The sequence below is a fragment of the Salmo salar genome, chromosome ssa01 (assembly GCF_905237065.1).
Source record: "Salmo salar chromosome ssa01, Ssal_v3.1, whole genome shotgun sequence".
Taxonomy (NCBI): domain Eukaryota; kingdom Metazoa; phylum Chordata; class Actinopteri; order Salmoniformes; family Salmonidae; genus Salmo; species Salmo salar.
In genome coordinates, this window is record NC_059442.1 from 79,107,382 (window position 1) to 79,125,946 (window position 18,565).

Genomic DNA, 18,565 nt, shown 5'->3' on the forward strand with positions numbered 1-18,565 from the left:
TTCGGCCGGGTATGGCTCTCAATCAGGGACAGCTGTATATCGTTGTTGCTGATTGGGAGCCATACTTAGGCAGCCTGTTTTCCTTTGGGGTTTGTGGGTGGTTATTTTCTGTTAAGTCATTTGTTACCTGACAGAACTGTTTGGGTGTTGTCTTTTGTTTAGTTGTAAAAGTGTTCTCATTTTCCATAAAATGTCATGATGAGCACTAACCACGCTGCGCCTTGGTCTACTCCATTCAACAGCCGTTACAGAAACTGAGCTAATCCTTCTCTCTCCGTGTCTGATATGGGTAAACGTCTTGACTAAACCCCCGGTCTGCCACAACAAATAAGTAACTTGAAACTCTGACCGGAGTTTGTAAAGAAGAGGAGAACTGAGCATGAGCAACTTACCAATCACATGGCTGATTGGTAAGATAGCTAGGGCTACTTTTTGACCTGTCCAAGAGCTCGAACGATAAGGATTTCCTGTGAATTATATTAATCAACAAAAAAGCAATACAATTATACATAAACAGCAAGTTGACACACACCTTTGAGTTTTCCTGAATGGGCAGAGACTATGGTTTTTGTCAGTCTTTGGAGCTTCCATTCTCTTTCCTCATATAGCCTCATGTGCATCTCTTTCCAGGACTCGTACTCTTCCAGCTGGGTATTCCTAAAGTCTTGCTGACAGTGATTTTCCCATAAGTGATCAGTCAATCCAACGTACACCTGTCAGAGAGCATTGGCTGATCAGTCACAATGACAAATCTGCTCACAGTAGATACTGACAACATATTTCTTACAAAACCTTACAAATCTAAGCCATGAGTATACACAGAAATTAGGTGTAAGAACTTGGTGTAAGAAACATGAAAAAAAACATCACCAAGCCTATCACATGCCAAGGTGAAGCCATTACCTATGCAATCCTATCAGATATACAGGAAGTACTTGTGGGTAGGCACGCAGGGGTCAATATAATAATAAATATATGCCATTTAGCAGACATTTTTATCCAAAGTGACTTACAGTAATGCATGCATACATTTTACCCATGTATGGGTCAAGTTAGGTTATGGGTCAAGTATGGATCAAGTTAGATTATGGGTTAAGTATGGATCAAGTTAGGTTATCAGAGGTCTTTCCAGCATTAACCCTTGCAGGCACTACACCTAAATCAGGACTCTTCAAAATCAGCTTAAGACTGGGATTCTTACCAGTTTGCACTCTTCAATACAAAGCAGCTGATCAGGTGTACAGTGTTCTAGTACTGGCTCAAGGATTTCAAATGGGACCCCTCTGATCTCATAAAGCAATAGGAAAAGATCGCAGAGCCTCAACATTCCCTCAGTCCAAAGGACTGCCTGTGTGCGAGTGTTGAGGTTCCCTGCCTGAGCCATACTCACAGTCAATGTTGTTCTGCAGTGCCCGGATACATTGCTGGTACAAGGACATCATGGTTGGCAGAAAAGAGGACTTGGCACCAGAATAGACCTGCCTCTCCCGGTCCATAATGACAAAGCAAAATAGGTTTGACGAAACTTTTGCACATTTATTAAACATAAAAAACAGAAATAACTTATTTACATAAGTATTCAGACCCTCTGCTATGAGACTCGAAATTGAGCTCAGGTGCATCCTGTTTCCATTGATCATCCTTGAGATGTTTCTACAACATGATTGGAGTCCACCTGTGGATAATTTAATTGATTGGACATGATTTGGAAAGGCACACACCTGTCTATAGAAGGTACCACAGTTGACAATGCATGTCAGAGCAAAAACCAAGAGCAAAAACCAAGCCATGACGTCGAAGGAATTGTCCGTAGATCTCCGAGACAGGCTTGTGTCGAGGCACAGATCTGGGAAAGGGTACCAAAAAAAATTCTGCATTGAAGGTCCCCAAGAACACAGTGGCCTCCATCATTCTTAAATGGAAGAAATTTGGAACCACCAAGACTCTTCCTAGAGCTGGCCGCCTGGCCAAACTGAGCAATCTGGGGAGAAGGGCCTTGGTCAGGGAGGTGACCAAGAACCTGATGGTCACCCTGAAAGACCTCCAGATTTCCTCTGTGGAGATGGGAGAACCTTCCAGAAGGACAACCATCTCTGCAGTACTCCACCAATCAGACGGAAGCCACTCCTCAGTAAAAGGCACATGACAGCCCACTTGGAGTTTGCCAAAAGGCACCTAAACGACTCTCAGACCATGAGAAACAAGATTCACTGGTCTGATGAAACCAAGATTGAACACTTTGGCCTGAATACCAAGCGTCACATCTGGAGGAAACCTGGCGTCAACCCTACCATGAAGCATGGTGGTGGCAGCATCATGGTGTGGGGATGTTTTTCAACGACAGGGACTGGGAGACTAGTCAGGATTGAGGGAAAGATGAACGGAGCAAAGTACAGAGAGATCCTTGATGAAAACCTGCTCCAGGGCGCTCAAGAGCTCAGACTTAGGACGAAGGTTCCCCTTCCAACAGGACAACGGCCCTAAGCACACAGCAAAGACAACGCAGGAGTGGCTTCGGGACAAGTCTATGAATGTCCTTGAGTGGCACAGCCAGAGCCTAGACTTGAACCCAATCGAACATCTCTGGAGAGACCTGAAAATAGCTGTGCAGCTATGCTCCCCAGCCAACCTGACAGAGCTTGAGAGGATCTGTAGAGAAGAATGGGAGAAACTCCCCAAATACAGGTGTGCCAAGCTTGTAGTGCCATACCCAATAAACTGTTTTGAGCACTTCTCCTTTGAGCTGTTTTGAACCTCCACTTCAGTTTTCAAAAACTTGTTCTGCAAAGCATCATCCTTGTCTGTATGGCTGTATTAGGGAGAAATTCAAACATGCTGTTAATGGACAGTGGACACAATCATCATACAAATTATTCCAAATGAGTCAAAGCAAGTACGTTAAGTACACTGTACCTTGAGGTCTCTTTTGGAACCAATTTCTTATAGTGTCTGACTAATAATGTCACGTCCTGACCAGTAAAAGGGGTTATATGTCATTGTAGTTTGGTCAGGGCGTGACAGGGGGTGTTTGTTTTGTGTGTTTTGGTGTTTTTTGTTTAGGTTCTATGTTTTCTATTTCTATGTTTAAATCTAGTTTTCTATTTCTATGTTGGGTTTTTGATAGGACCTCCAATTAGAGGCAGCTGGTTGTCGTTGAAATGTGCACGGTGTCGCCCATACGCACGCACAGTCCGGTGCGGCCAGTAAGGGCTCCGCAGCGTTGCCGGGCGAGAGTTGGCCGGTCCCAGCTCCACACAGGAGGCCTCCAGCGACGCTCCTCAGCCCGGAGCTTCCAGCGACGCTCCTCAGCCCTGAGCCTCCAGCGACGCTCCTCAGCCCTGAGCCTCCTGCGACGCTCCTCAGCCTTGAGCCTCCAGCGACGCTCCTCAGCCTTGAGCCTCCAGCGACGCTCCTCAGCCAGGAGCCTCCAGCGACGCTCCCCAGCCTGGAGCCTCCAGCGGCGCTCCCCAGCCCGGAGCCCGTCGTTGACGGTGGCCACCCTCCCTTCCCTCCCTTTAAGTTTGGGGTTGTTTTTGTGGGGTTTTGTTTTTGAGGTGCATTCGGGGTCTGCACTTTTGGGGGGGGTACTGTCACGTCCTGACCAGTAAAAGGGGTTATTTGTCATTGTAGTTTTGTCAGGGCGTGACAGGGGGTGTTTGTTTTGTGTGTTTTGGTGTTTTTGGTTTAGCTTCTATGTTTTCTATTTCTATGTTTAAATCTAGTTTTCTATTTCTATGTTGGGTTTTTGGTAGGACCTCCAATTAGAGGCAGCTGGTTGTCGTTGTCTCTAATTGGAGGCCATATTTAGTTGAGGTTTGTGTCACTTGTGTTTTGTGGGTGGTTATTTCCTGTATAGTCTGTGCACCTTTCTTTTGTGCACCTGTCTTTTGTTTAAGTGTTAATTCTAATAAATTAACCTCTCTTGGGGAGGTGGGACGCTAGCGCCTATGACAAATAAGCCTGGCTTCTTCTCCTGCAAACAGTTTACAGCTTTACTGATTCCGGTCTCCTAATCAGAATCAAGACAAACATACATTCAATTGAATAAAAATCGGTGCATGCAAGCCACAACTCTTCATGCTAAACTATATATATAATATATAATACAAATATATACAAAAAATTAAGTATAGGAGTGTCTTACTGCAAGAATGTCTAGGGTTACAGCCAACTCCTATAGTTTCTTTATGATTTTCAGGACCTGTAAAATAAACAGATGTCTATGCATAAACCATAATGTTTAGCATAAACCTTCAGTTTACATTAAGATCAGTGGAGGCTGCTGAGGAGAGGGTGGCTCATAATTATGTCTGGAGTGGAGCAAATGGAGTGGCATCAAACACATGAAAACCATGTGTTTGTTGTATCTGATACCATTCCACCAATTCCGCTCCAGCCATTACCATGAGCCCATCCTCCCCAATAAAGTTGGCACCAATCACCTGTGATTAGGATACATTATAATACTGTCCTTGCACAATTATAATGGCCAACATTATTGTTTATCATAAACTACCATGGACATCATGCAGAATTTGTGTGAAAAAGTACAAAAGAAAATGTGTATGAAAGCTGAAACAAATTGACATACATCCCAAAATGGTAATCCTTGTTTCGGTTCACTAGAAAGTCAGAATTGCTGAAGGTGCATTCTGAGAAGGAGCTATGTATGGGAACACTACCCGCCCAGCTAGGCTACTCCTTTTACTATGAACTATAAATGGGCAATGCCTGCATCCACCTTGGTTGTAAAATGTGGCTGCCTACGTAGCCTACATGTATGCAGCAGAGGCCCCACATGCAACCCAGAAACATAAGGCACACACTTAAAACAAGGTCTTCACACATGACAGATGGTGAGCGCTACATCTGTATTCATAATTATCTCAAACAAAACCATTCCAGTTAGTGTTTCTGCAACTCAGTGCTGAATTGACAGATAGCAGCCACAAGTTGGGCAACTGGCTGGGTTGTTAATTATAGCACCAGAGCATCTCCCCTTCCCTTCAACACTCTCCTCCACCCCAACCTGGTCTCATAGACTAGATGTAACATAGTAAACTTATATCCGAGAAACACTGAAATGAGTGTGATATGTTACGTTTGGTATGGTTACATAAGTCCAAAGGTTACTTATGACAAAAATGAAAGTAGGGTGCTTGGTCGGGGTGGGCGTATAAAGCGACTGTCTAGCAACCCAAAGGTTGCATGTTCAAAACTCATCACGGACAACTTTTGCATTTTAGCAACTTTGCACCCTCTTACTACTTTTTAGCTACTTTGCAACTACTTAGCATGTTAGGTAACCCTTCCCATAACCTTAACCTTAACCGTAACCCTAACCACTAGCCTAATTAATGTTAGCCACCTAGCTAACGTCAGCGTTAGCGACTGTTAGCCACAGCAATTTGGAATTTGTATTATATCATATGTTTTGCAAATTCGTAACATATTGTACAAATTGCAATTCAGAACATATCATACGAAATGGATGATGGACATCCACAAAGTAATGCCAAATGAAACATAACACATCATACTAAATGGCGTGTCCCAGATTTACATTTACTATGTTATGTCTACCCCTGCTTCTCCACACTCCCAATCCAATCTGAAGTGGTGCCTTCCCAATGCCTTCTCAGACACAGCAGCATACAATCAGTCACAAGAAACTCCCATGTAAACTTTAACAATAGTTGTTTGTAAACTCTTTCAAACATTCATTAGTGTCAAACAAAACAAGCATTTCATGAATTGATTTAGGAAGCAGCTCTACAGACAATATGCATGTTTAAAATATAATAGGCCATGTGATTTATTTCGTAAATCAGTAGCCTAATGTACAATAATTGGGATTCAGTCGACAAGGCAAACGAGGGCTACCAAATTTGAATCATTGATGTCAATCTATTACTGTCCAGGATGTGAGTAATTGTACAATAAAGAATCAGATAAAAACAGGCAATTACACTTGTTGTTAGTGCGTCTAAAATACCTTCCTTGCTTCTTTTGATTCTTTGAGCTTAAGTTTTAACTGCAACTGTGACTGGATTCTCTGACAATTTTATGGGATTTCCTCTGACACCGCCTATTATATAGGTCCTTGATGGCAGGAAGCTTGGCCCCAGTGATGTACTGGGCCATTCAAACTACCCTCTATAGCGCATTACGGTCAGATGCCGAGCAGTTGCCATACCAGGTGGTGATGCAACCGGTCAGGATTCTCTCGATGGTGCAGCTGTAGAACCTTTTGAGGATCTAGGGACCCTCTCCTGAAGGGAAAAGGTTTTGTCGTGCCCTCTTCACGACTGCCTTGGTATATTTGGACCATGATAGTTCGTTGGTGATGTGGACACCAAGGAACTTGAAACTTTCTACCCGCTCCACTACAGCCCTGTCGATGTTAATGGGGGCATGTTTGGCCCGCCTTTTCCTGTAGTCCACAATCAGCTCCTTTGTCTTGCTCACATTCAGGGAGAGGTTGTTGTCCTGGCACCACACTGCCAGTTCTCTGACCTCCTCCATATGGACTGTCTCATCGTTGTCAGTGATCAGGCACTGTTGTGTCGTCAGCAAACTTAATGATGGTGTTGGAGTCGTGTTTGGCCACGCAGTTGTGGGTGAACAGGGAATACAGGAGGGGACTAAGTACACACCACTGAGGGGCCCCAGTGTTAAGGATCAGCGTGGCAGACGTGTTGTTGCCTACTTTTACCACCTGGGGGTGGCCCATCAGGAAGTCCAGGATCCAGTTGCAGAGGGAGGTGTTTAGTCCCAAAGTCAAATCAAATCAAATCAAATTGTATTGGTCACATACACATGGTTAGCAGATGTTAATGTGAGTGTAGCGAAACGCTTGTGCTTCTAGTTCCGACCATGCAAGTAATATCTAACAAGTAATCTAACAATTTCACAACAACTACCATATACACACAAGTGTAAAGGAATGAATAAGAATATGTACATATAAATATATGGCTGAGTGATGGCCGAACGGCAAAGGCAAGATCCAGTAGATGGTACAGTATATACATTTGAGATGATTAATGTAGGGTATGTAAACATTATATAAAGTGCCATTAAAGTGTTTAAAGTGACTAGTGATACATTTATTACATCCAATTTTTAATTGTTAAAGTGGCTAGAGATTTGAGTCAGTATGTTGGCAGCAGCCACTCAATGTTAGTGATGGCTGTTTAACAGTCTGATGGCCTTGAGATAGAAGCTGTTTTTCAGTCTCTCGGTCCCAGCTTTCAGTGTTGCTTGCCTCGAAGCGAGCATAAAAGGTATTTAGCTCGTCTGGTAGGCTCGCGTCACTGGGCAGCACGCATTTTGGTTTCCCTTTCTAGTCTGTAATAGTTTTCAAGCCCTGCCACATCCAACGAGCGTCAGAGCCGGTGTAGTAGGATTCAAGCTTAATCCTGTATTGACCCTTTCTTGTTTGATGGTTCATCTGAGGGCATAGCGGGGTTTCTTATTAGCGTCCAGATTTGTCTCCCGCTCCTTGAAAACGGCAGCTCTAGCCTTTAGCTCGATGCAGATGTTGCCTGTAATCCATGGCTTCTGGTTGGGATATGTACATACAGTCACTGTGGGGACGACGTCATCGATGCACTTATTGATGAAGCCGATGACTGAGGTGGTGTATTCCTCAATGCCATTGGATGAATCCCGGAACATATTGTAACGGCCGTCGTCGGTGAAAGTAGGAGACCAAGGTACAGCGGAGGATGTGTATTCATATTAAATATTTAATTAATAGAAACACTATAAACAAACACGAAAAAAGAACGACAGCCTACAGTTCTGCTAGGTACAAAAACTAAACAGAAAGCACTAGACAGAAACAATCACCCACAAAAACCCAAAGGAAAAACAGGCTACTTATGTGTGACTCCCAATCAGCGACAACAAACTACAGCTGTGCCTGATTGGAAACCACACGGCCAAAATCAACGAAACAAACCAACCTAGAAAAAAGAACATAGATCGCCCACCCAATGTAACACCCTGGCCTAACCAAAATAAAGAACAAAAACCCCTCTCTATGGCCAGGGCGTTACACATATTCTAGTCTGTGCTAGAAAAACAGTCCTGTAGTGTAGCAGCCGTGTCATCTGACCACTTCCATATTAAGCGAGTCACTGGTACTTCCTGCTTTAGTTTTTGCTTGTAAGCAGGAATCAGAAGGACAAAATTATGGTCAGATTTGCCAAATGGAGGGCGGGGGAGAGCTTTGTATGCATCTCTGTGTGTGGAGTAAAGGTGGTCAGATGCCGAGCAGTTTCTGCAACCGGTCAGGATGCTCTCGATGCTCTTGAGGTATTAAACTTGGTTGACAACTAGGCCTGTGATATCAAGCCAGAAATATGGATTTTAATGTAGTCTATACTATATGAAAAGTTATTCAGGGTGATCCCAGCTATCATATTACAAATGAATACACTATTGTTAGGGTGTCGGATTGCCTGATTAGGAGTATGGTTTCAGCCTTCAGAGTCTCCAAACTCATGAGTCTTCCACACACGTATTGTGCAATACTTGTATTCGCATATGCTCAGAGGAGGAGCTTGCCCAGCTCTTCTGGCACCATTGAGTATAGCGAGTCTCTCTCTCCTGCACACTATCTGGAGGTGCAAGTCTTTTCTTCACCGGCTTCTCATATCTTTGGTAAGTATGTCCCCGTTTAGGCCATATTATTCCTATGTCATTGAATTTTCTCTGTGTCTGTCAATGAAAAAAGTTGCCTATATGTGTGTCAACAGGTTTGGTTTAATCTTGGCACAGTGACACAATACAGTAGCCTAATGTGTAAGTTTGAAACCATAGTTGTATTGTCAGTGTATTTCCATCAGATTTCCAAATAACTAGGCAAGTTTTTACTATATGCTCAATATTTTATTGTAGGCTGGTATTATTATTGACTGTAGATCTGCTGACTTTTTCAATAATGTTTATCAATTCTAGAAACGTGGATTATTTCATTGATTAGTTGATCATTGGGACATCTTGTAAAAAATAATCGTAATAATAACAGAAGTTTTTAGAAGGACATTAGGCCAGGTCCTCATGCCACAAAGTCTATAAAAGGAACTTCATGGCTGAACTATCAAGCGTTGCTATTCCTGGACATGGTACTGATAAATCATGACAGATGCAGAGAGAGGAATGTTGACTTGCTGACTTGGGCTATAGCATTATTCTGGTATAGTCCTACTATACCTTCTGTCGTTTTAATTCATTTGATGGGTGGGGGGAGTTGGCAGTTTATAGTAATCATGTTGACGTTGATTATGTCTAACAAAATTGCTTTAAATTTGTATTAAATATAAATGCCAAAAATGCAACTAAGATAGAATAGGCCTTCACGTGGTTTGGGAATGTAATGCCCTTGTCACAATCCTCTCCAAATGTCAGAAGAAGAAAAAAATGGTTATGTTTTCATTAACGTGTTGAACTTTGGTTAAAATATCCAAATTGCAGTATAAATGCACACATTTTTTTATTTTTTATTATTCAGACAGCCTTATGTAGCCACTTCATTCCCTTATTCACACTTCAATTTATTTGAGTATATACTTTCTTAACACTTATTTTTCTAAAAACTGCATTGTTGGTTAAGGGCTTATAAGTAAGCATTTCACTGTAAGGTCACCTGTTGTATTTGGCGCCAAATTGGATTATGATTTATTCTACCACTTTGTCAATTATTCCACGACATACATTATCAAATGGCAGCAGCAACATATCAGAAACATATATAACATGCATAAATGCAGTATGCAGTATTGCATAAATGCAGCATAAATGCAGTATTTCTTTACTTACCTATTGTTCACTTAATACCTTTTTTGCACTATTGGTTAGAGCCTGTAAGTAAGCATTTCACTGTAAGGTGACACCTGTTGTATTCGGCGCACGTGACAAATAAACTTTGATTTGATTTGACTGATAATTTCTAAAAGCAGACCTACTTATAACCACAAGTATAGGTAATGATTATTACCTACTATATTACACATCTGATTTTGACAATATTTTGTATGACAATATTTAGTAAACTGTACATCAGTCAGATTTGCCTTCAATGTATTATTTACCATTCGGTGTGGTGATTGTGATTGTTAATATCCAAAGGTTGCTCTCTCTCTGTCATATTATTATTTTCTTTACAGTAGGTCTGGGCTGTGTCCCTCTGCTGCAGACATGGCTCCCAAAAAGAACAAGACTGCCAAAAAAAACAAAGGGGATATCAATGAAATAACCATAATGGTCGAGGATAGCCCGATCAATAATATCAATGGGCTGAATACCTTGTTGGAGGGAGGAAACGGCTTCAGCTGCATCTCAAGTGAAGTCACTGACCCTGTTTATGCTCCTAATCTCTTGGAGGGTCTTAGTACCATGAGGCAGGACAGTTTCCTCTGTGACCTGACCGTCTCCACCAAGTCAAAGTCCTTCGATGTCCACAAAGTTGTCATGGCCTCCTGCAGTGAGTACATTCAGAATATCTTAAAGAGGGATTCCGCCCTCACGAAGATCGACCTGAACGACCTTTCACCCACAGGCCTGGCCACAGCCATCACATACGCCTACTCAGGGAAACTAACCCTGTCGTTGTACAGCATTGGCAGCACCATCGCAGCAGCCATGCTGTTGCAGATCAACACCCTGGTGAAGATGTGCAGCGACTTCCTCATGCAGGAGCTCAGTGCGGAGAACTGCATGTACGTGGCCAACATCGCCGACACCTACAACCTCAAAGAAACAAAGCAGGCCTCCCAGAAGTTCATGAGGGAGAACTTTATAGAGTTCTCTGAGATGGAGCAGTTCCTGAAGCTCACTTACGAGCAGATCAATGACTTCCTCAGTGATGATTCCCTGCAGTTGCCCTCTGAGATTACAGCCTTTCAGATAGCCATGAAGTGGTTGGACTTCAACGAGAAGAGGCTGAAATACGCCCCAGATCTTCTGACCAACATCCGCTTCGGGACCATCTCAGCCATGGACCTGGTCAACCATGTCCAGAGTGTGCCCAGAATGATGCAGGACCCCGAGTGCCATCGTCTCCTAGTGGACGCCATGAATTACCACCTGTTGCCCTACCAGCAGAACATTCTGCAGTCCCGCAGAACAAAGGTACGTGGTGGCCTCCGGGTCATGCTGACAGTGGGTGGACGACCGGCCTTGACGGAGAAGTCTCTCAGCAAAGAGGTCCTCTACAGGGATGATGACGATGTATGGAATAGGCTCACAGAGATGCCAGCCAAGAGCTTCAATCAGTGTGTGGCAGTCCTGGATTGCTTCCTTTATGTTGCTGGTGGTGAAGACCAGAATGATGCCAGGAACCAGGCTAAACATGCTGTCAGCAACTTCTGCAGGTGAGGATTTGAGTCTATATAAGCTTATTCTATTGTAAATGTATTTTCTCTGCTCTTAAAGTATGGCCGATATTACACAGACCATGACAGGCTATTGTACTGTACATTCAATTGTGTATTGAATAATAATATGAATCTAATACATTTTTATGGGCAATTAGGTATGATCCTCGATTCAACACCTGGATTCATTTGACCAACATGATCCAGAAGCGCACCCACTTCAGTCTCAACACCTTCAATGGCCTCTTGTTCGCTATTGGTGGTCGTAACTCTGATGGATGCCAGGCTTCAATGGAGTGCTACGTGCCCTCCTCTAACCAATGGCAGATGAAAGCCCCCATGGAAATCCCCCGGTGCTGCCATGCCAGCTCTGTCATTGATGGCAAGATCCTTGTTAGCGGTGGTTACATCAACAACGCGTACTCCAGGGCTGTGTGCAGCTATGATCCTTCCACTGATGTGTGGCAGGATAAAAACAGTTTGAGCTCCCCTAGAGGCTGGCATTCCGCTGCTACAGTCGGAGAACGGGCTTACGTGATTGGTGGCAGCCAGCTGGGTGGCCGTGGAGAGAGGGTTGATGTCTTAGCTGTTGAGTGTTTCAACCCTCACAATGGGCAGTGGAGCTACTCTGCCCCCCTGAACACAGGAGTGAGCACTGCTGGTATCGTCAGCATGAATAATAAGATCTATCTTCTTGGAGGCTGGAACGAGATTGAGAAGAAGTACAAGAAATGCATCCAGGTGTATAACCCTGACCTCAATGAATGGACTGAGGACGATGAGTTGCCAGAGGCTACAGTTGGCATCTCATGCTGTGTCGTTACCATACCCACACGCAAAACACGAGAGTCCAGGGCCAGCTCAGTTTTATCTGCGCCAGTCAGCATATAGAGTCTGGTAGGTCGTTTGAAAAGTAGTTTACTTGCTAATTAAAGCAAGACCAAAAATCCTCTGGCCAGTTCATTTCAGAAAATCCTTTATGGCTTTCAATGCAGAAAGTGATCATCCCTACTTAAGGTCAGAAAAAAAGTGATAACATACAAATGTCACACATACAACTAATTTGGAATTGAATCAGATATATTCAAATTGTTTTCATGAGTTTAATTAAGGCTTTAATGTGTGACAATTCAGGAAGTTGTTTGTGTTGTGAGACAAATTAAAATCTTCTATTATGATGGGAACATTTCTTTTCTTTTGGGGCCTATTCAGCCATAATAGTTGAATCAGCCACAGACCATAGCTGTTATTCCCAATATAATACTTATTTGATGGTATATGTGCTAATAGTAACTGCATTATTTATACAATACACATAAACATGCCCATATATTGAACCCTTGTTATAATGTCACTATCATTATTTTCCAGTGACATAAAGCTAAATACACTGTATATAGTATAAACAAAGACTGGACATATGATGATGGAAGACTGTATACTTAAAACATCATATACAACTGTGAAATAACATTTCAACTTGAAAAGAAAATGTCTCTGAAATTAGATGTCAATGCAGAAGGTAAAGGAATTACTTTGTTGCTGGATTAATAAATCATGAAGAAATGATATATTGTATCTACCAGGAGTAGGTGCTGTTGGTTAGTATTTGTTGCTTCTTTTACTTGAGCATTTAACACACTACACAGTACAGTTATGTGAATTGGGATGAATTTGATCACTCTTTTGAGATCTTCTTGCGCAGCAGGAAATGCAGATGAGCTTAGTGAAAACCCATAAATTCACTGAAAACCCATACTAACACATGGTTATATTAACAGCACTTTTCATGTACACTACTTTTGGCCAGCTAATAACCTAACCACCGATCAAGCAACATTGTGGACTAAACATTCAAATCCTGTTGCTGCAGGATTATTTTGCTGTGACAATATAGGTCAAATTATGATCCTATGTACTGTCCTGCCTCAGAAGAAGCTGGGAGAATGTAGTTATGATGAAGGTTGAATGGGTCAAAAATTAATTTGACAGTGGTCATATATGTTTTGTAAAGAATTGTGAATACTGGAACATTAAGCTATTAGCCTGAGCTGTTAAGGGTGTGGGCACTCTGCAACAGTGCCTCTTAATTTCCCTGAAAGCTCATGATTTGTCTTGTTCTTATGTTTACATTTTTAAACGGTGCCCTCACTTGTAGGTGAAGCTGGAATGTCTCATCATACTGTACTGCTATGGCTGACTCTGTAAAACAACACATTTCACTGCGCCTATAGCCTTTTTCTTCAAGGCTATACACCACTATAAAAAAAACTACATAAATATTGTCTGAACTTGACTATTTCTATGTTATTTATACAAAGCTATATTTTACTGTCATATATGCAAACACATATTTCATTTTATCTTTGATATGAGTTTTCATACTTTCATGAGGCCACAGAAGCCAAGTAATTTCATTTGCAGGCATACATCTACAAAAAAGTTATTCATCATCAATCAATCAGTATAATAACTGTACATGAGTAATTTATTTAGTTTGACCTGTTCAATGGAACCAAGGGAATAGTCTAATTAAATGAGTGAGCTAAATCAAGCACACCTCAAATACTTTCTATATTTGAAAGTATATTACATGTATTTGACCCAGGTCTGCTGAACAGGTCTGAGCTTACTTGGCCTATTTGCAGTAAATCCCATGGCTGTGAGACATATTTGCCTATGAACTTGAATAATCATACATGAGCCACCTTCTTTCATGGTCTAACTCCACCCATTGTTGAATCGTTGTGACTATCAGGTTCAAACCTCACGTAGAGAAGAAGTACAAGTAGTAGACTACAGAGGGCGACATTTTCAGTCCTCTTCACAGTGTCGAAGTGTGCAAAAACAATTTTAGCCCTGTAATTTGCAGCATAGATAATACAGATCATCTCAAAACCAACATCTGTGAGTTATCAGTAATACATTGCAGATCTAAGGTTAACAGTGTGTATATGTGAAACAATAACGTCAGCAATGTAGGTCACTCTAAATGGCAATATGACTTAATCATTATTCCATCAAGTTTGCTTGCCCCATTTTGCTATTTTCAAAAGAGCGATTCTGTCTTGATATCTGAAAAACCTATATTGTTGTTTTTTACTATATAGTAATTTGGTTAAGAAAATAAACCTTTTTAAGTTATAAAGATGTTTAATTTAATCAAGTTTAGAATAAGACTGTAACCTAACAAAATGTGGAAAAAGTAAAGGGGTCCGAATACTTTCCGAAGGCATTGTAACTAATTATTTTCTCCCCATCAGCAACCATTTGTGAACAGGAAAGAGGTAAGGCTGAAGGTGAGGTTTTTGCCATTGATGGGCATAGCAGCTTAGATCAGCTCCTGGCCTCTCATCAAAGATACTGGTCGGTCACACACAAACACACACACAGAAAGCACTGATTTCATTATCAATGGTGGTTATGATTAGCCTGGTGGAACCAACAGCCATTTTATATTTCACTTCAGATATCATAAAATGTGAAGTGAAATAGAATGGTGAACACAGCACTTAGGCTGGCTCCATCGAGCTTGGTTATGCCCTGGACATTCTATGCATCCAAGTAGAAAATATGCAACAAATAATGTCAATTTACATATATTATGTTTCACAATTAGGTTATCAAATGTATCAAAGTAATGAAGTGGGTTACCTTCTGTATTTGTACAAATGATGAGCCTGTGAAAGCTGTTGCCGCTGACAGGTGAAGGTTGCTGACAGCGAGAGCATGTCTGCATGATGCTGATGAGGGCCCCCTTGCTTGTCTTCTCTATGCTGCATGTTCACCTGCAAACTGGACAGCTCTCAAACAACTGCAGCATGCAATTGTATGAGGTGGTGATGACTGGGAGGTCCTGCGACAGGGTGATATAATAGACAGCCAAATGGTAAATTGTATTTTGTTCTAATGAAAGGACAAAGCTTTTTGATAATGCACTTCACAACCAAAATGACTCTACAGGTCTACTGAAGAATTAGCCTACTATTTTATCATGCCAGGTATTTTTTTATACAGCTTTTCACATTTTACATAACACACATTACCTGTCGTTGTTGATGAAGTCATCTGTGTCATCAGGGCAGTAACTCGGGACAATATCAGAGGTCTCATGATGGTGTGTCCTTTTCATAGGAGTCAAGGGAGACTCTGGCAACAACGGAGGAGGTGTCACAAGAGTACTTGTGTCGCATTACACACTTTTATTCTGAGCTCTTGCCTGAGAAGCTGTGAAAATAGCAAGTGAACAATGAATGAAAATATTTTTTGAGGTACTACACCATTGCAATCACATTGCTGGACATATTATGATACCCACATTTGGTCCTTCTGGTTGGTCCCGGCATCTGTTCATGACCAGGGGATCAGTCTGGCAACCAACTGTGCACTTTGTCTAACAGAAAAATAGAGTCAACAATTGTCATCGTCCCTCAATTATAAAACATAGCTCAAGAAATAACGTAATCTCATTTGGAAGCTAATTCTATGACTGGCTCCAGATTGGATTAGATTCAGGCCTGTGACACTATCAAACCAACTGTGACATATTTTGCTATGGCCCTGGGTTGGTTTGTTTTTGTTACTGCTAGTTGGTGTACTGTTGTAGTCAGACATGAGTTAGCTAGTACCACCATGCAACATGGACTCAGGAGTAGACGTAACATAGTAGATATAAATCTTTCTCCCTGCATTTAATATGATATTGTATGTATTAATTTGTGGATGTCCATCATCCCTTTCATATGATATGTTTCAAATTACGATTCTTATTATATGTTACGAATTGCAATTCTTACAGTATGTTATGAATTTGCAATACGTATGATATGTTATAAATTCCAATTTGTGGTGGCTAACGTTAGCTAGGCTAGGGGTTAGGGTTAAGGTTAGGGTTAGAGTTAAGAGTTAGGTTAAAGGGTTAATATTAGGGTTAGCTAACATGCTAAGTAGTTGCAAAGTAGAAAAAAAGTAGTAAGTGATTGCAAAGTTTGTATTGAACTAAAATGCTAAAGTTGTCAGTGATGAGATTCGAACATGGAACCTTTGGTTTGCTAAACGTTCACATTATATGTCTACCCATCCACCTCGACCTACCATTCTTCCTTCGTTTTTTCCTTAACCTCTCTTGGGTAGGGGGCAGTATTTTCACATCCGGATGAAAAGTGTGCCCAAAGTAAACTGCCTGTTACTCAGGCCCAGACGCTAGGATATGCATATAATTGGTAGATTTGGATAGAAAACACTCTAAAGTTTCTAAAACTGTTAAAATAATGTCTGTGAGTATAACAGAACTGATATGGCAGGCGAAGCCCTGAGGACAAACCACCCCCACCAAAAAAAAAATTCAACCTACCACTATTTTCAATGGCTGTCACTTTTATTATAAGGCGAAGTCCTCCCAGATTTCAGTTCCTAGGGATTCCACTCGATGTCAACAGTCTTTAGAAAGAGTTTCAGGTTGGTTTTTGGAAAAATGAGCCAGAAATGTTTGTTTTTCTAGGTGGTTCCCATTTTGGCTGTAGTGTTTCCAAGCACGTAAATGAGAGCGCGTTCTTTGGTATTTTCCTCTGGTAAAGACAATAACGATTGTCCGTCTTAAATTTTATCGTTTATTTACGTATTAGGGTACCTAAGGTTTGATTATAAACGTTGTTTGACTTGTTTGGAAAAGTTTATTAGAAACGTTTGGGATTCATTTTGTATGCATTTTGATGGAGGGAAACTGGGTGGATTATTGACTGAAGCGCGTCAGCTAAACTGAGTTTTTATGGAGAATAAAGAAGGACATTATCGAACAAAAGGACCATTTGTGATGTAACTGGGACCTTTTGGAGTGCCAACAGAAGAAGATCATCAAAGGTAAGGAATTTATTATATCGCTATTTCTGACTTTCGTGTCGCACCTGCCTGGTTTTGTATGCGGGGCGCTGTCCTCAGATAATCGCATGGTGTGCTTTCGACGTAAAGCCTTTTTGAAATCTGACACAGCGGCGGGATTAACAAGAAGTTAAGCTTTATTTTGATGTATTACACTTGTGATTTTATGAAAGTTAAATATTTATAATTCTGTAGTTTGAATTTCGCGCTCTGCAATTTCACCGGATGTTGGCCAGGTGGGACGCTACCGTCGCACCTGCCCATAAGAAATTAAGTAACCTTCTGTCTTATGTAACCATACCAAACATAACATGCTAATTTGAGTGTCCCGGATTTACATTTACTATGTTACATCTAGGCTATGAGACCAGGCTGCACCATAGCTGCATTCAATATTTATTTGTGCCCTAGACACGGTTTGCACCTCAGAGGCTAATGTGACTGTTTCATGTAAATTGCACTAATTTACAGTGGCATGGAAATACGACGACTTTGCTAAAGTAGGCATATAACTAGTAGGAAACAACTTTGCCATATTATGTTGTAAAATGTACTTTAGAGAGATGGCAATGTTGCCATTACTGTTACTATCAAAGTTAGTCAAAAATAACTAGAAATGCTAAAGTTGGCTAGCTAAAATAAGGTGGTCCCATCAATCTTAGTTAGCTGGTTAAAGTTATACTGCATCTAAGGTCAATCTGGCGACATTACAATCATGGCAAATGTTTTTCCTACTAATAATTAGCTTTCTTTTGAAATGTTTCCAAGCCAAAGCTGAGTTGTTGGCAGTGCATCATGCTGCTAGCATGCATTGCATGGTCAATCCGTAAAGGGCTTTTCAGTCTCAAGCGGCCATGAAACAAGGGAGCCCCATTCAATGATGGGAAGCAAAATGGCCGGAGGGGCGATTTGCAAGTGGAGTTTGGCAAAAGGGGGCATGATTTGTTGACATAATTGTAATCCAAAACCAACCATAATTTACTCATTGTGACACCTCGAGGTTCTAAACTCTGTTTTAGATGAGACTGATTTTAATTCCAAAATGATCCTATTTGCACTTTGTAGTAATTTTGCCACTAGAATAAATGTTTGTCACGTGTGCTCCCTCTCTGTCCTCTAGGTCACCAGGCTGCTCATTATGACGCACACCTGGCACCATCGTTACACACACATACGCATAGTCAGACTCACCTGGACTCCATCATTTCCTTGATTACCTGCCCTATATGTCACTCCCTTTGGTTGCTTCCCCAGGCGTCATTGTTTCTGTTTCATGTCTGTGCGTTGTTCGAAGTTCTTGTTTT

The 18,565-nt window shown here is 41.5% G+C and overlaps 1 protein-coding gene across 2 annotated transcripts; it reads left to right on the forward strand.

Annotated features, from left to right (window-relative positions):
- The first annotated feature begins 8,514 nt into the window (after nt 1–8,514).
- On the forward strand, nt 8,515–13,664 carry LOC106612617 (kelch-like protein 31). 2 transcript variants are annotated; one of them, XM_014213955.2, is made up of 3 exons: nt 8,515–8,670; nt 10,176–11,381; nt 11,543–13,664. In XM_014213955.2, the coding sequence occupies exons 2-3, from the start codon at nt 10,207–10,209 to the stop codon at nt 12,273–12,275; spliced, it is 1,908 nt and encodes a 635-aa protein (XP_014069430.1). In that variant the 5' UTR covers nt 8,515–8,670; nt 10,176–10,206; the 3' UTR covers nt 12,276–13,664. The 2 variants fall into 2 exon arrangements, with proteins under 2 accessions (XP_014069430.1, XP_014069439.1); XM_014213964.2 differs by having other exon boundaries at nt 8,548–8,670; nt 10,179–11,381.
- The last annotated feature ends 4,901 nt before the right edge of the window (nt 13,665–18,565 follow it).